The sequence below is a fragment of the Cyanistes caeruleus genome, chromosome 4, assembly GCF_971803275.1.
Source record: "Cyanistes caeruleus chromosome 4, bCyaCae1.hap1.1, whole genome shotgun sequence".
Taxonomy (NCBI): Eukaryota; Metazoa; Chordata; class Aves; order Passeriformes; family Paridae; genus Cyanistes; species Cyanistes caeruleus.
Window position 1 is genome coordinate 28,814,750 of NC_141704.1, and position 12,125 is coordinate 28,826,874.

The following is a 12,125-nucleotide window of genomic DNA, read 5'->3' on the forward strand; positions in this document are numbered from 1 at the left end:
GCTACAATACATTCCTGACTCCACATCTCTTCCACATTATCTTGACATTTCAGAATTCATCACGCATTTATGGAGTGGGAGAGCTATGAATGAGACAATATATCAAGCAAAAACTCAATAAAATCCCGAACATAAATTGAAGCCTTCTAAATGAAGGCAAACTTAACCAGTATTGGGCCATACAAATACATTCATTCACACTAGATGGTTTTATTTAACAGGGAAGACATCTCTGCAGCACTAATATAAAAAAGTGTACCAGAAGAAAGAAAAAACTTTATGTAAACAAGTATAATGAAATGAGTAGTGATTGCAGATGTGGGGTTTTTTCCCCTTTTCTTTAACCCTGGCTTGCATGATAGCCCTAGGAATAGATTTCTAGGAGTCTAGTTCAAATGGATAAGATAATGGAAGTGGTGGCTTGAATCTAGAATTAATCTACCCAAAATGAAAAACAGCTGATTTAAAAATACTGTTTAATTTTCAAGTTACTTCAATACCTGACCCAGCCTTCGAATAAGCCAGGGGTGAAAAAAAAAGTCCAGCTTATTTTCTGAGTTAGTGCCCAGAGCAAAGACTTGTGGCTGATTCCACCTTCTTCATTATCACTTTTATTCACTAAGCTGTTCATATCATCAAAAGAGAGTGATTTTTCTATAACCTCTGTATTAAAATATTCATGCCATTTACAATTTCCCAGTGATGCAGTCCATCCATTTTTAGGATCTCTGTATTTTTCCAAAATAAACTCTGAAGACTAATCTGCTGAAATCCGAAGGTATTTCTGTAGGCAGTTGTCTAACAGACTACAGATTTGAAGGCATGTAAAGGATTAAGTTGAGCTATAAATTAACTTCTAAAGATACAGAACTATTCCAGCATGCCCATTCAAATCCCAATAGAATGAAGCTTTCTGCAAAGCAACTGTCCTACTCCAGCTACAGTTGGCATTTTTAAAACTGCAACACAGAACTGCCAAAGGCTGCTTCATATAAACAAGCATGACACTGGTAAAGGTATTTGTCCATGCACTCTGTATGGACACAGAATGACACACAATACATTTTGGCTTACATCTGGGAAAACTTGATGCCTCATCAAAGAGAAAAAAGACCCAGAAATGTGGTTGAAGTGGAAGACCCATGAGGTAGCTGCAGCCTGTCCACCCCTTCAGAACTCAGCACACATTTACCTTCGAAGTCAGACACAGCACAGAAAGAACTGTGTCTTGAAACAACAGTTTTAGGCAGCTCTATTTACATATGCTTACCTTCCTACAAAACAGAATTATCCAGCAATCTAGTAAATGGCACAGTCCCACAGGCTTAGGTTTGCATATTAAATGGCTTGGAAATGTGAACCCAGGGTTGCAGAAGCTAAGCCTCACTGGGGTGCTCAGGCTGCACAGCACTCTACAAGATCAGGCTAACATATGGCTTGCCCTGGTGCTGATTCACAGCATGGCTTTCCATCCTTATAAATGGGAACAGCTCAGCAAAGGATCATCCAATAGCTCCAAGGAATAGAAGCCACCAGTCAAAGCCCTGCTGAGAAACACCAAGAGCAGCTACAATAGGGTGGTTAGCTCAGTACAGAAAGAATCTCTTCTGTCAAAACAATTACTATCAGCAGGATATCCATACATTTATGCTGCCTCAGATCTCCAGATCCTCCTTAGCACAATGTTAACTTGCTTCCAGGCACGGTGACAATGCTGACTTTATAGGCAGTACTAAACCCAACTCCCACGCCTTTGTAAATATATTAGTTCTCATGTGGTAATCTTCTGCTCATCTCTGTCAGCAAATGACATAGACAATGACATTCATATAAGGTGAGTATGCCTCAGGAAGGTAAGAGATATGATGCAAACTTACGAGTATGGAATAATAATACATACAGTATTTCACAGAAGTCAGTAATGACAACTGTAATTTACTGCAAATGTTTGTCCCATTCTAACACTCAGTTGAAGCTTCTCTATGTTGAACTAAAAGTTTATAAAATGCTAACTTAGTTTTTGTTCCACCAAAACATTTTAGGAAAAAAAGGTCTTATAATTTGAAAAGGCAACAAATTTGTTCCCTTACACATGAAAAGAAAACAATTAAAAGAAAAGCTGTATCACTGCTTACTTGCAAATTAAGCAAGAACTCTCAGCACCCAGGGTTAGCTATGCAACATAATAAATATGAAAGTACATGCATAGCCTAAAGAGCCTGACACCCACCTATTGAGTTACAGCCTTCTGAAGGCAATACACAGGAAAATCAAACAAGCAGCACTGCTGAACAATGCAGACATGAGGAACCATGAATTTGCAGAGAGAAGTAACACTTACAAAGCACTACTTAAAATAGCTCGACAGATTCAAGCTGTCCTGACACCCATGTAATGTGGTATCTATAAACCAAGACTATTCCATAACTGTTTGGAGTTATGGAGTTTCTCTAAGAGTCTGGATGTAAAAAGGCAGTAAGCTCCAGAGGCTGTTGCTGCTTTGCCTCTGCGCCTCTGGAATCTCAAGACAATTGCTCACAGAGACAGAGATGCTGAACAAGATCATGCTTCACAATTCCCATGGTATTCCCTCTCCAAATGTATTGATAAAGACAACATGCGTTTCTTTTTACTCCTCTTCTGACATCACTGCCCCTGTATCTAGACAGGTTTGTCAGGACTCATGAGATGAAATCTCTTTACAATGACAAAATACTGCGTCTTACTCTCACCCGCTCATCTGTTTATTCCTTCTAATATAGAGACACAAGAGTCTCCTAAATTTCCTAAAGGCATTTGATTCCCAGCTCAGCCATTTCTAGAGCCTGATGGAGAACTGGTAATGATAGTAAAGCTCTAAAAACAATTTACCATGATAGTGGTCAGGAAGGTAAACTGGGCACACTTTGCTCATACACCATTGCAAGAACCTCAGCATTGTAAATTAAGCAAATTACATTTTCCAACAGTCCTTGTTTGCTGCTGCCTTATAATATTTTTCATTTATCAGGAACTAAAACATCCAGACAAACACAACATTCACAGAAACCAGCAGTAATGTCAGATGCAACATCAGGGCTTGCATGCAAGAAGGAAGCACTACAGGGATAAACTCTATAAGGAAGAGTTCCTGTATAAGACCACTACTGTGGTAACTATTTCAGGGTACTGCAGCACAGCTGGGACACCTACAGCAGGAAGCAGAATATGTACTCACACAGGTGTGGTTTATTTGACAAATATAAAAATGCTCCACTGTGCTTTATTGTATTTAATCACATTGGTTTGCCAGATCAACCACACCTCACTCCTCCAGTGCTACTTTTGGGTTCTGTGACTTCTTACTCAGGGCATCAGGGCAACCTCACTCCTTAAGTACTGCTTTTGGGTCCTGTGACTTCTCCTCTGTCAGGGCATAACACACTGCATCTGCCTTGTAGCATCACAGCCCCTTTCTCACTAAAGAGCTCCATGTGCAGAAGAGTCACCACCTGATCCCATGTGGTGTAGGTGCCCAGGAAGGTGAGAGCACTGTCCTCATCCTGCAAAGCAACCAGAGGCTTGTAAAGCACCGAGGGCCCTGCAGCCAGGGCAATCTGCTACCCATGCATCACCCAGCTGCAGCACAGGAAGCACAGCCACTGCTGCACTGGATGCTGTGCATCCCTCCTTACTCTCTTTTTAAAGTCCTGCTCGAACACATGGATGTCTGAAAAGATTTTTAAAAGGATTCCTATTTTCCTAAATGTTTTTTTTTTTTTTTTAAATATGGCCAAGTATTTCTTTTTCACACTCCTTTCAAATGCACTGATCCAAGTGCTTAAAGCAGTTTGAGCAGTCACTTTACAAATTTAGTGTGGCTCTCCACACAGAGCAGTGTTTTGAGACAGCTATAGACAGCTATAAGCATACATCCACATGGTCAATTAACAGCATGCAGTTCGTACTAATTGCTACTCCCCTGAGACTTTGCACAGAAGCAATGTTAACTCTTGTTATTTGATCACAAGCCACAGTGGTTTGAATTACATGAAAATCTGAGTTTTCATCACAAGAAACATCAAACTTCTAGTAAGCTAGCCCAAAAAAAAATCTTGAAAACATGGTTAAGACATCTGAGAAATGTTAAAGTTCAGAAAAAAAACTATGGAAGAAAACAAAACTAACATTTTTGTAAACTGTCATAAGTGTTTTGAGAGGGCATAAACCCTGAATTTTCAGTACTGGAGACTGGTACAACCAGTCTCAACCCCTGCTGCTTTGTCTGACTGTCATGACAGTGATCCCAGTCATTTTATGGTCATTGCTTTAAAGTAGGTCAGTAACTGTAACTCCTATCTTACAGATATGGAAATCAGAGCAGGAGATGACAATGACTTTGCAAAGAGAAAATTTGACTTTGCAGAGATAAAATTTAAGCCAGGGAAATAAAAAGGCAAATTCAGAAGGTTTCTCAATTCTCTCAGCTTTTACAGAGTTGGCAACACCTACTACTGAGGCCCAGATAACACAGCAACAAAAGCGCTTTTTTCTCTCTCAAGTTGTGATCAGGCAGCCAAGAAATAGCACAAACATTTTTCTTAACTGTCCATTTATGTTTAGTAGGCAATTCAGCATTACCCTTCTATTTCTACATCTCAAAATTGCATCAAACTCCAAAGACCTATTTCAAAGAATATATCAAATATTCACAAATGACTGAATATTTACATCAAACTAAAGCAGTGCTCAGGAAAGAAGTGGCCAAAAAGTGCTAGAGAAATGAAGTAGACTCAGTAGTACTTCAAAATACTGACAGGTAAATATACTGAGACAATGAGAAGAAAAAGGAAATTTGTAATTGTGGTGAAACAGAAATGGAGAAGGCTAAAAACCAAGATGAAAAGGAAGAGGCAAACAAAAGCAGAAAAAGCTTTTTTTTTTTCTTGAATCACAGACCACAGCAAGCACTTCCTAAAAAGACATCCTAAAATGTCATTATCAGCAGAAAGGGGCATGCAGCCCACAAGCTGGACATTGAAAATCAGATTTATCTCCTGATTCCCTTCCTCATCCATTTCAACCCTACCCAGTCTTTGCTGTCAGATTCCTACCACTCAATGTGCCCCTGCTCTTTGTTACTCTTAAAGCACCATGACTACCAAAATGCCTATCCCTGACTTTCAGTGCTGATTTCATGTCACCTCTCAAGCCCTCCCTGGGCCATGCCCTGCATCATTTCCTATCTACCTAAGCACTGCTGGCTGCTCTGCATTTCCACAACATCCAGGACATGAAAACTTTGAAGCTCTCCAAAGCTGTATCCTCCAGGTACAGGCAGCCAGATCCTGGAGAAATGATTCTTCACTGTCAAACCATCAGTCACCCAAAGAGCAATCCCACCAAATGGACATACACTTGCAGTTGACTCATAGCTGAGCTGATTTCTAATAATGTAAGGATCAGGCACTCTTCAGGGAAATTCAAAATACCCCATAGCTCTTAATCTCTCTGTGTACTGTGATTTACTGGTTTAAGAATAGAAAAGCTGTTTCTAGTGAACCCAGGAATTTAACCTACATAAATACTTGCAAAACTTCCATGAGACATTGTGTTATGTCTTTAAAGATCCAGATATGGCATTTTGAAACACCTAATTTTATGCACATGGGAATCAGCTGCACTGAAAATCACTCAAATTTACATTTTCCAAAGAGATGGATATAATTTCTCATACAGGTTTTACTTTCAAAGGGATTTAGTCATCTAGGTCATGTAAACACTCTAGAAAATGTTATTTTTCCTGATCCAGCTCATTTTTTTTTTCTCAGCTACTGTAGGCACTTGACTTTAGTATGACCCAAAGTGCACATCTGCTCTGTAATCAATGGACATGGGCAGTTCCCTCCAAGAGGTGAGTCACAGCATCAAAGTTAGGTGCCTAAAGTCAGTGTGCAGACCTGGAAATTGCGTCTACATTTTGGCAAGCAATTTTGTTATGGCTGGCCTCCCCAAAAAGTAAGGACACAGCACAATTTTACTTTGATTAATTGTTTGGAGACACAGTAAATAACTCTTTTTTTTCATAAATACGAGTTTTCTGAGCATCAAGGCAGGAAGAGGTTCAGTGATCAGATGAAAAACACCCACAACTCCTCTTAAACCACAGAAGCTACAAGTACTTAGCAACTTTAATGTAAATAACAGCATCATAATAGCAATTTATCTTATACTCCGCATTGAACAAAAGAAATAGAAATGTAAAATTACCTGGGCACCATAGACTCGTTGCATTGCCTGAAGCAACTGATTTGTGTATTCAGTAAGGGTTCCTGCATCTTCTTCAAAGACACTGAGCAAAGAACGAGTCTTCAATGAAAGAAAAAAAAGCAAACAGTTTTTAGTCCTGAGTGGAAATATTAAAAAGAACCATAAACAACTACAATGAGATGCCAGTAAAAAGTAAAAATCCATCAGAAATAACATGCCCTTGACTTGCACAATTCTGTTTATTCAGAATCTCTAAACACATGGAACATCAGTTCTTTTATTAAGGATAGGAACTGAGGCACAAAGAGTCAAAGTGATATAATGTTATGGCCACATCCTGACTCCCAGGCTCTTGTTCCAACTAATAGACGGTCCTTCCAACATAATTAGGAATGTAAAAAATCCTGAGTATCTTCCTGCTGACAACAGTAATTCAAACCATGTTAAGGACTGGGGGTCAAACACCACAGCTTGCTCATTTTACTTCTCCAGTGTCAGACTGCATTGAAAGCACCCTTTTCCAGTGAGATAATTTACACTCTGTTATTCACTCCCTACTGTCTTGAGCAACTCTTAAGGGGCCAAGGCCAAAGCGAGCTGATGTCACTGGACCAAACAACTGAGTGTTCATCTCCAAGAGGCACACAAGGACACACCCACTTGGAGATACCCTGTCCTTTCTTCACTCTGCTAACTCATCCTTGTCAGCAAGCTGGAAGGGGAAGGAAGAATTTGTCTTACCTTAAACAAATTCCCTTGGTTTGTTTTGGTGCGATTATCAGGAATAAAGAATTATGTTGCTGAAACAGCTCCCGAGAGGGAAAGAAAAGACGTTTCAGAATAATGCTGGGCTCCAGAATTTGCTAGATCTTTACAATAATTAAAGAGGAAAGACTGTCCCTTTAACAAAATCATGATCCATACTTAGTCTTAGCTTTGATAAATCCAATCTATTTGAGGCTAACTGGAAATGTCTCTCCATCTGTACAGCTAACTCGTATGACATTAATGAGCTTCATCTGCTTACATGAGGGGCACACATAAACTCCAGTACTTTCATAGACATGTCAGTCCTGTAAAAGAGCAAGTGCTTTATTTATCCTCCTACTACAGGAATCTCTAATCGACCTGAAGCATCCAGGATTGAATTTGGGAAATTTATTTTCAAAGTTTTAAGGTACTTCACTATCTTAACAGAAGGCATGTGCACTTCCCTAAGGCATTTATTCTTCTCTGCAAAACTCACTGCCCAAACTTTCTTGTCCTGAAAAAGTCAGCACCAGCATCCTTCAAGAATCCTGGCCTGTGATTAACTATCTTTCCATCTCTGCTGAGAAGTTTCTAAGCCAGAAACTAGTGCTGCTCAGCAGTTAAAATACGTGACCTGGGAGTCAGTCTTTGGGTTCTCTTCGGTACCTTCTTACTCTGAGTAACTTTAAAAGCTCTCAGCAGTTCACTCTGCTGATGTGCTGAGTTGCTACAACACTTCCTACCTGAGAGATGCTGGCAGTTAGGGAAGCTAGTTTGAGATCCTAGCATGTAAGGGAATACGCATTACAAAGTATTGTTTTCAAATAAAGTGAACATAAAAACCAGAGAATGGAGAGAAGTCCAAATCGATGAAACAGATACCAAGAACCCAAATGTTTAAAGGACCTTTGTACAAAACTCCCCTGGTAAGGACAGCAGCATGATCTCAAGAGTTTTCCACACTAAGATATTATTTCAGTAACTGAAAACATATTGATTTTCAAAAATATCTGGTTTCTGTTTTGTTTTCAATGATGTATTGAAACGAGCAAAATAATGTCAATAAAATATCTTGTATCTATACAGTGCTCAAGCTGTGCTACAAAGGAACGTGAAAAGTACAGGGTACAAAGATGGTGAAAAAATAAATCTGGGGAAAGCAAAAATGATAAAACTTGACATAATGTTTATCAAGCCAAAACTCAAAAGTTATAAAGAAATTGCCTGAAGTAGGCCACAAATCACACACTTCGTCCTGCTGGAAAAGGTTCCCAAATACAGGAATGTCAGCTACATTTGTAAACTTTACTGAATTTTTGCAGGCTCAGATTTTTCATTTGTCTAAATATGGCTTGAGGTATAACAGCTCCAGGAACCAACTTCTGAAAGTCTTGGCCTCTGTTATTAGCACATTGTTCAAAAATAATAAAAACAATAAATGATTCAGACAGTTTGGAAGTTATTCTTGGAAACTTTAACATTTAAGAATACCATACAAAATTCACTGCAACAAAATACCAAGATGGGTGTATTTGCTTAGTTGCTGTTTTGATAAATTTTGGAATAGCAGCTAAAATAAATAAAATGCTGCTGAAATAAACCAATAATCCAAATATTAAGCTAACATTTAGGAGGCCCCATTATTCACATTATCTCAACTTCTGGAAAGATAATTTCTAGCTTCATGTAAGTACTTCTCTTGATTTTAGCATGACTGCTGACATGATTTGTTCTCTATTTTGTAGCCAAACACCTCAAAATTAAGACACTTCTTATGGCATCTTTCAGCCAGTGTCTGGAGACAAATCAAGATAAAAGTACTCTATTGATGAGTAGAGATAAATCAAGTTCCAGAAACCTGATGAAGAAATAACTTTGGCATAATTCTCCTTGGTCTTGCATGTAAACCACATACTTCCACAGATTATAAAAAGTGAGGTTACAGCCTCATTTCACCATCCCTTTGCACTCCTGTGACTGCACAGAGCAGAGGAGAATCAGGCTCCTTCTCACAGAAGTAAATGATCCTATAAGATGCTATGTTGCTTATTTCTGTGGAACACAGACTAACGTTTTGCCCTGACTTCGTGAATCTAAAGTTCCCCCCAGTGAAAAAAGTCATAAAAATATAAAAGACTGAAAAAACCCACACCTGCTTCCTTGCATCAAAAGAATATATTTTAGCAACACTGGTACATTATATAAATTAAACAACGTCTCTCCCTCTGAAAGTTGTAGAGCTTAAAGAGAAAGCAATGACCAAATCAAGGCAAAACATCCTGCCAATGCTCAAGTTTATGTGTTGCCTGGTATTCCACTGATTGCAAAGGAGACGTTGACAGCCTTCATTTCAGGACACAGTAAATATGACGACCTCCAAATCCAGTTCAGTGCATTGTTCAGCTGCTTTCAGTCAGTGTTACATTTTTAATCATTGAGGGAAGTGTTGACTGAAGAGGTAAATTAGTTCACTTCTCCCGCACATCAATTTCTTCAGCTTTAGGATGCAGTAGATAGGTTAACACTAGAAATGTTACTAACTACCCATAATAAATCTGGCACATTCTGGTAAACTGTGGAACACAGAAAAGCTCAGGCTGGTAAGGAACTCTGCAGGTGACCTTGTCCAAACCTCTTCTCCAAGCAGGGCTGACTTTGGTGTAACATCACGTTACTCAACACTTCCTCCAGTGCAGTGTTTAAAATTCCAAGGACGATTACAAATATACCACATCAAAGAGATGATGGAAATCCTTCTTACTAGAATGGGATTTCATGAAATTACAAAAAAGAACAGGATAAAATGAGGCAATTAAGATAAGACCCAAGGCTCATTAAGTCCTGACAGGTTCACTTCAGAATGTCTCATGACAGACTCTATAACACCTTGCAGCAATCTGCTCCACAGCTTACCTATTCATTCCTCCTCCTGATCCATCAGCAGACAAGTTAGGATTACAACACAGAGTTACCTGGGAGCTGGACCCATACTGATCCACCCTGCCCTCATTAGTTCTTTACCCGCTTCACCAACTACTTTCGTGTCTCTATCTGCACCACGCTTTGTCTCCAAGCACACCTTCCGCATCCCTCCGTGGAATTTCCATTCTTTCCCCTTCCTGTTACTTCTCTCTTCCACTCAACCAGTCCCTGAATACATCAAGACGTGACATGTTCTTCTGTGGGGCTTCCACAGTACCAGGGGTCCCTTGTGCAGCTGTGTCACATCGCGGCTCCTGGCTCGAGGAACATCCTCCCGCCCTGCCTGCACTCGGGGAAGGAAGGGCAGCGACCGCCTCTCCTCGTTCCTCTGATCCCTTCAGAAGGTCATCTGCGGTGGGATCCGCCTCACTTGTCCTCATGGAGCTCCTCTATGGGAACTGCGGCCCTTGAGGAGCAGGGACGCCGGCGGTGACACTCCTCCAGCCCATTCTGTCACCGGGGCCAGGTGACTCACAGCGGACAGGTGTCCCTTTCCCTGCGGGGGAAGCCAGCGCACCGAGCCCTGCCCACCTGTCCTTCCCCGACACACCTCGGCCGTTCAGGGCAACCCTCACGGCACCGAGCGCGCACCCAGACGGGACGGTGCGAGGAAAAGGCCACAGGAGTTTCACTAAGGGCGCTGAGCAGAAAGGGCACGGTGCCCCCCGCGCTGGGGGACAGCCCTCGTCCCAGGAGACCCCGAGGAGCAGACTCTGCCTGCTTTTCCCCCGACGAACTCCCCGCGGGACACCAGACCTCCCCCGCGGCCGCACGGGTGCCGTCCGCCCGCCTCAGCGCATCCCCGCTGGCTCCGGCCGCCGAGCTCGCCCCGAGCCAGCTCCCCGCACCGCCCCCGGCGGCCCTCTCCCCGCCACGGAACGCCGCTCCCCGGCCCTCGCCAGCCGCCAGCCCGCCTCAGAGCGCTCAGGTGCGTCACACCGACCGACCGAAAACACACGGACGGACGGACGGGCTGTCCCGGCAGCGGTCGCTACCTGCGGGCTGTCCTGCAGAGCCTCTTCCAGGAGGAGCTTGTCGACGGCGGGCATGTTGGTGCTGCGGCGCGGCGGAGCCCTGGCAGGAGCGGGGTGAGCGGCGCTGGCACGCCCCGGCGGCGGGGCTCGGCGGCGTCCCCTCCCTCCCTCCCTCCCTTCCTCCGGCCCCGCGGGGGCGGCCGCGGCGCTTTGCAGGCACCGGGCACGGCCGGACGGCTCCGCTGGCGGGGCCGGGGCCGCTCACTCCGCCCAGTTCCCGTCCGCTGGAGGAAGCGAGTCACGGGCAGGGCGCTGGGGGAGGCTCCCGGCCGCCATTAGCTCGGCGGGCGGCGGGACGCAGGCCCCGGTGGAGGGCGGCACCGTGGAGCGGCCTCCCGCAGCTCTGCTCCCGGGAGCAGGGCGGCGGAAGGAGGGATGCAGCAGGGATATCCCCTCCGCTGAGATAAGCTGTGAGAGTGCGATAAAAACCAGGGGAAGATCACCCCCTTCAGCCTGAGCTGGCGGGGCTTGGGGACCTGCAGGTGCGGGCGAGCCCTTTGCTGTGCTCTCCTCAGGTGCAGGGCAGGGACAGTCCCCAGGGTCAGCACAACCGCTTGCATATCGTGGCATCTGTATTTGTTCTTGGTCCGTGGACAACTCTGCAAGCGAAACTCTGGGAACCTCGTTGTGCTCCAGACAGGCAAATCCCCACACAGCCATAGCCCGTAACACCATAACCCTTGGGCGATTAGAAGGGATGCATTTTAAGTTACTAGTCCTTCATGTACTGAGTTACGATTTTATGACTGTCTTGATGCTGTCTTAATTGTGTTGGATTACTCCAGCATTTGGACATTAATTGCGATGCTTAGTTGAATAAAATTAATATTTGCAAAGTAAGCACAGTTTGATCTGTGAGCGTTTGATTATGTACATGCTTTTGAAGGGTGTCCATTGCTTTTAGATGCATTAGCTTCTCCAAAAGTCCAGGGTTACAGATCTTGCAGGGAAGTTGCTCCATTCTTGTCAGCTGTAGCTTTTGTTGTTCCAGTGTGCCTTGAGATAAAAATGGAGGTACTCAAATCCAGAATGTCACTTAAGAAAAAAAAATCAAAACCCACTTCTGAAGACTTTAGGAAGAATCTTGCCAATTAAACAGAATATGCAAAC

At 43.0% G+C, this 12,125-nt stretch overlaps 1 protein-coding gene across 2 annotated transcripts in view; it reads right to left on the reverse strand.

The window, feature by feature from the left end:
• The window catches only part of APPL2 (adaptor protein, phosphotyrosine interacting with PH domain and leucine zipper 2), a 33,344-nt gene extending 22,210 nt beyond the window's left edge, over positions 1 to 11,134 (reverse strand). Inside the window, exons 1-2 of one of the 2 annotated variants that reach the window (XM_086887189.1) lie at positions 10,977 to 11,134; positions 6,250 to 6,348 (exon numbers count right to left, since the gene is read on the reverse strand). In XM_086887189.1, coding sequence (XP_086743315.1) covers positions 6,250 to 6,348; positions 10,977 to 11,030 — 153 coding nt within the window. In that variant the 5' untranslated portion in view covers positions 11,031 to 11,134. Of the gene's footprint in view, positions 1 to 6,249; positions 6,349 to 6,990; positions 10,813 to 10,976 lie in introns of those variants that run through there. The other variant, XM_086887188.1, reaches the window with a different exon arrangement.
• Between the last annotated feature and the right edge of the window lie 991 nt (positions 11,135 to 12,125).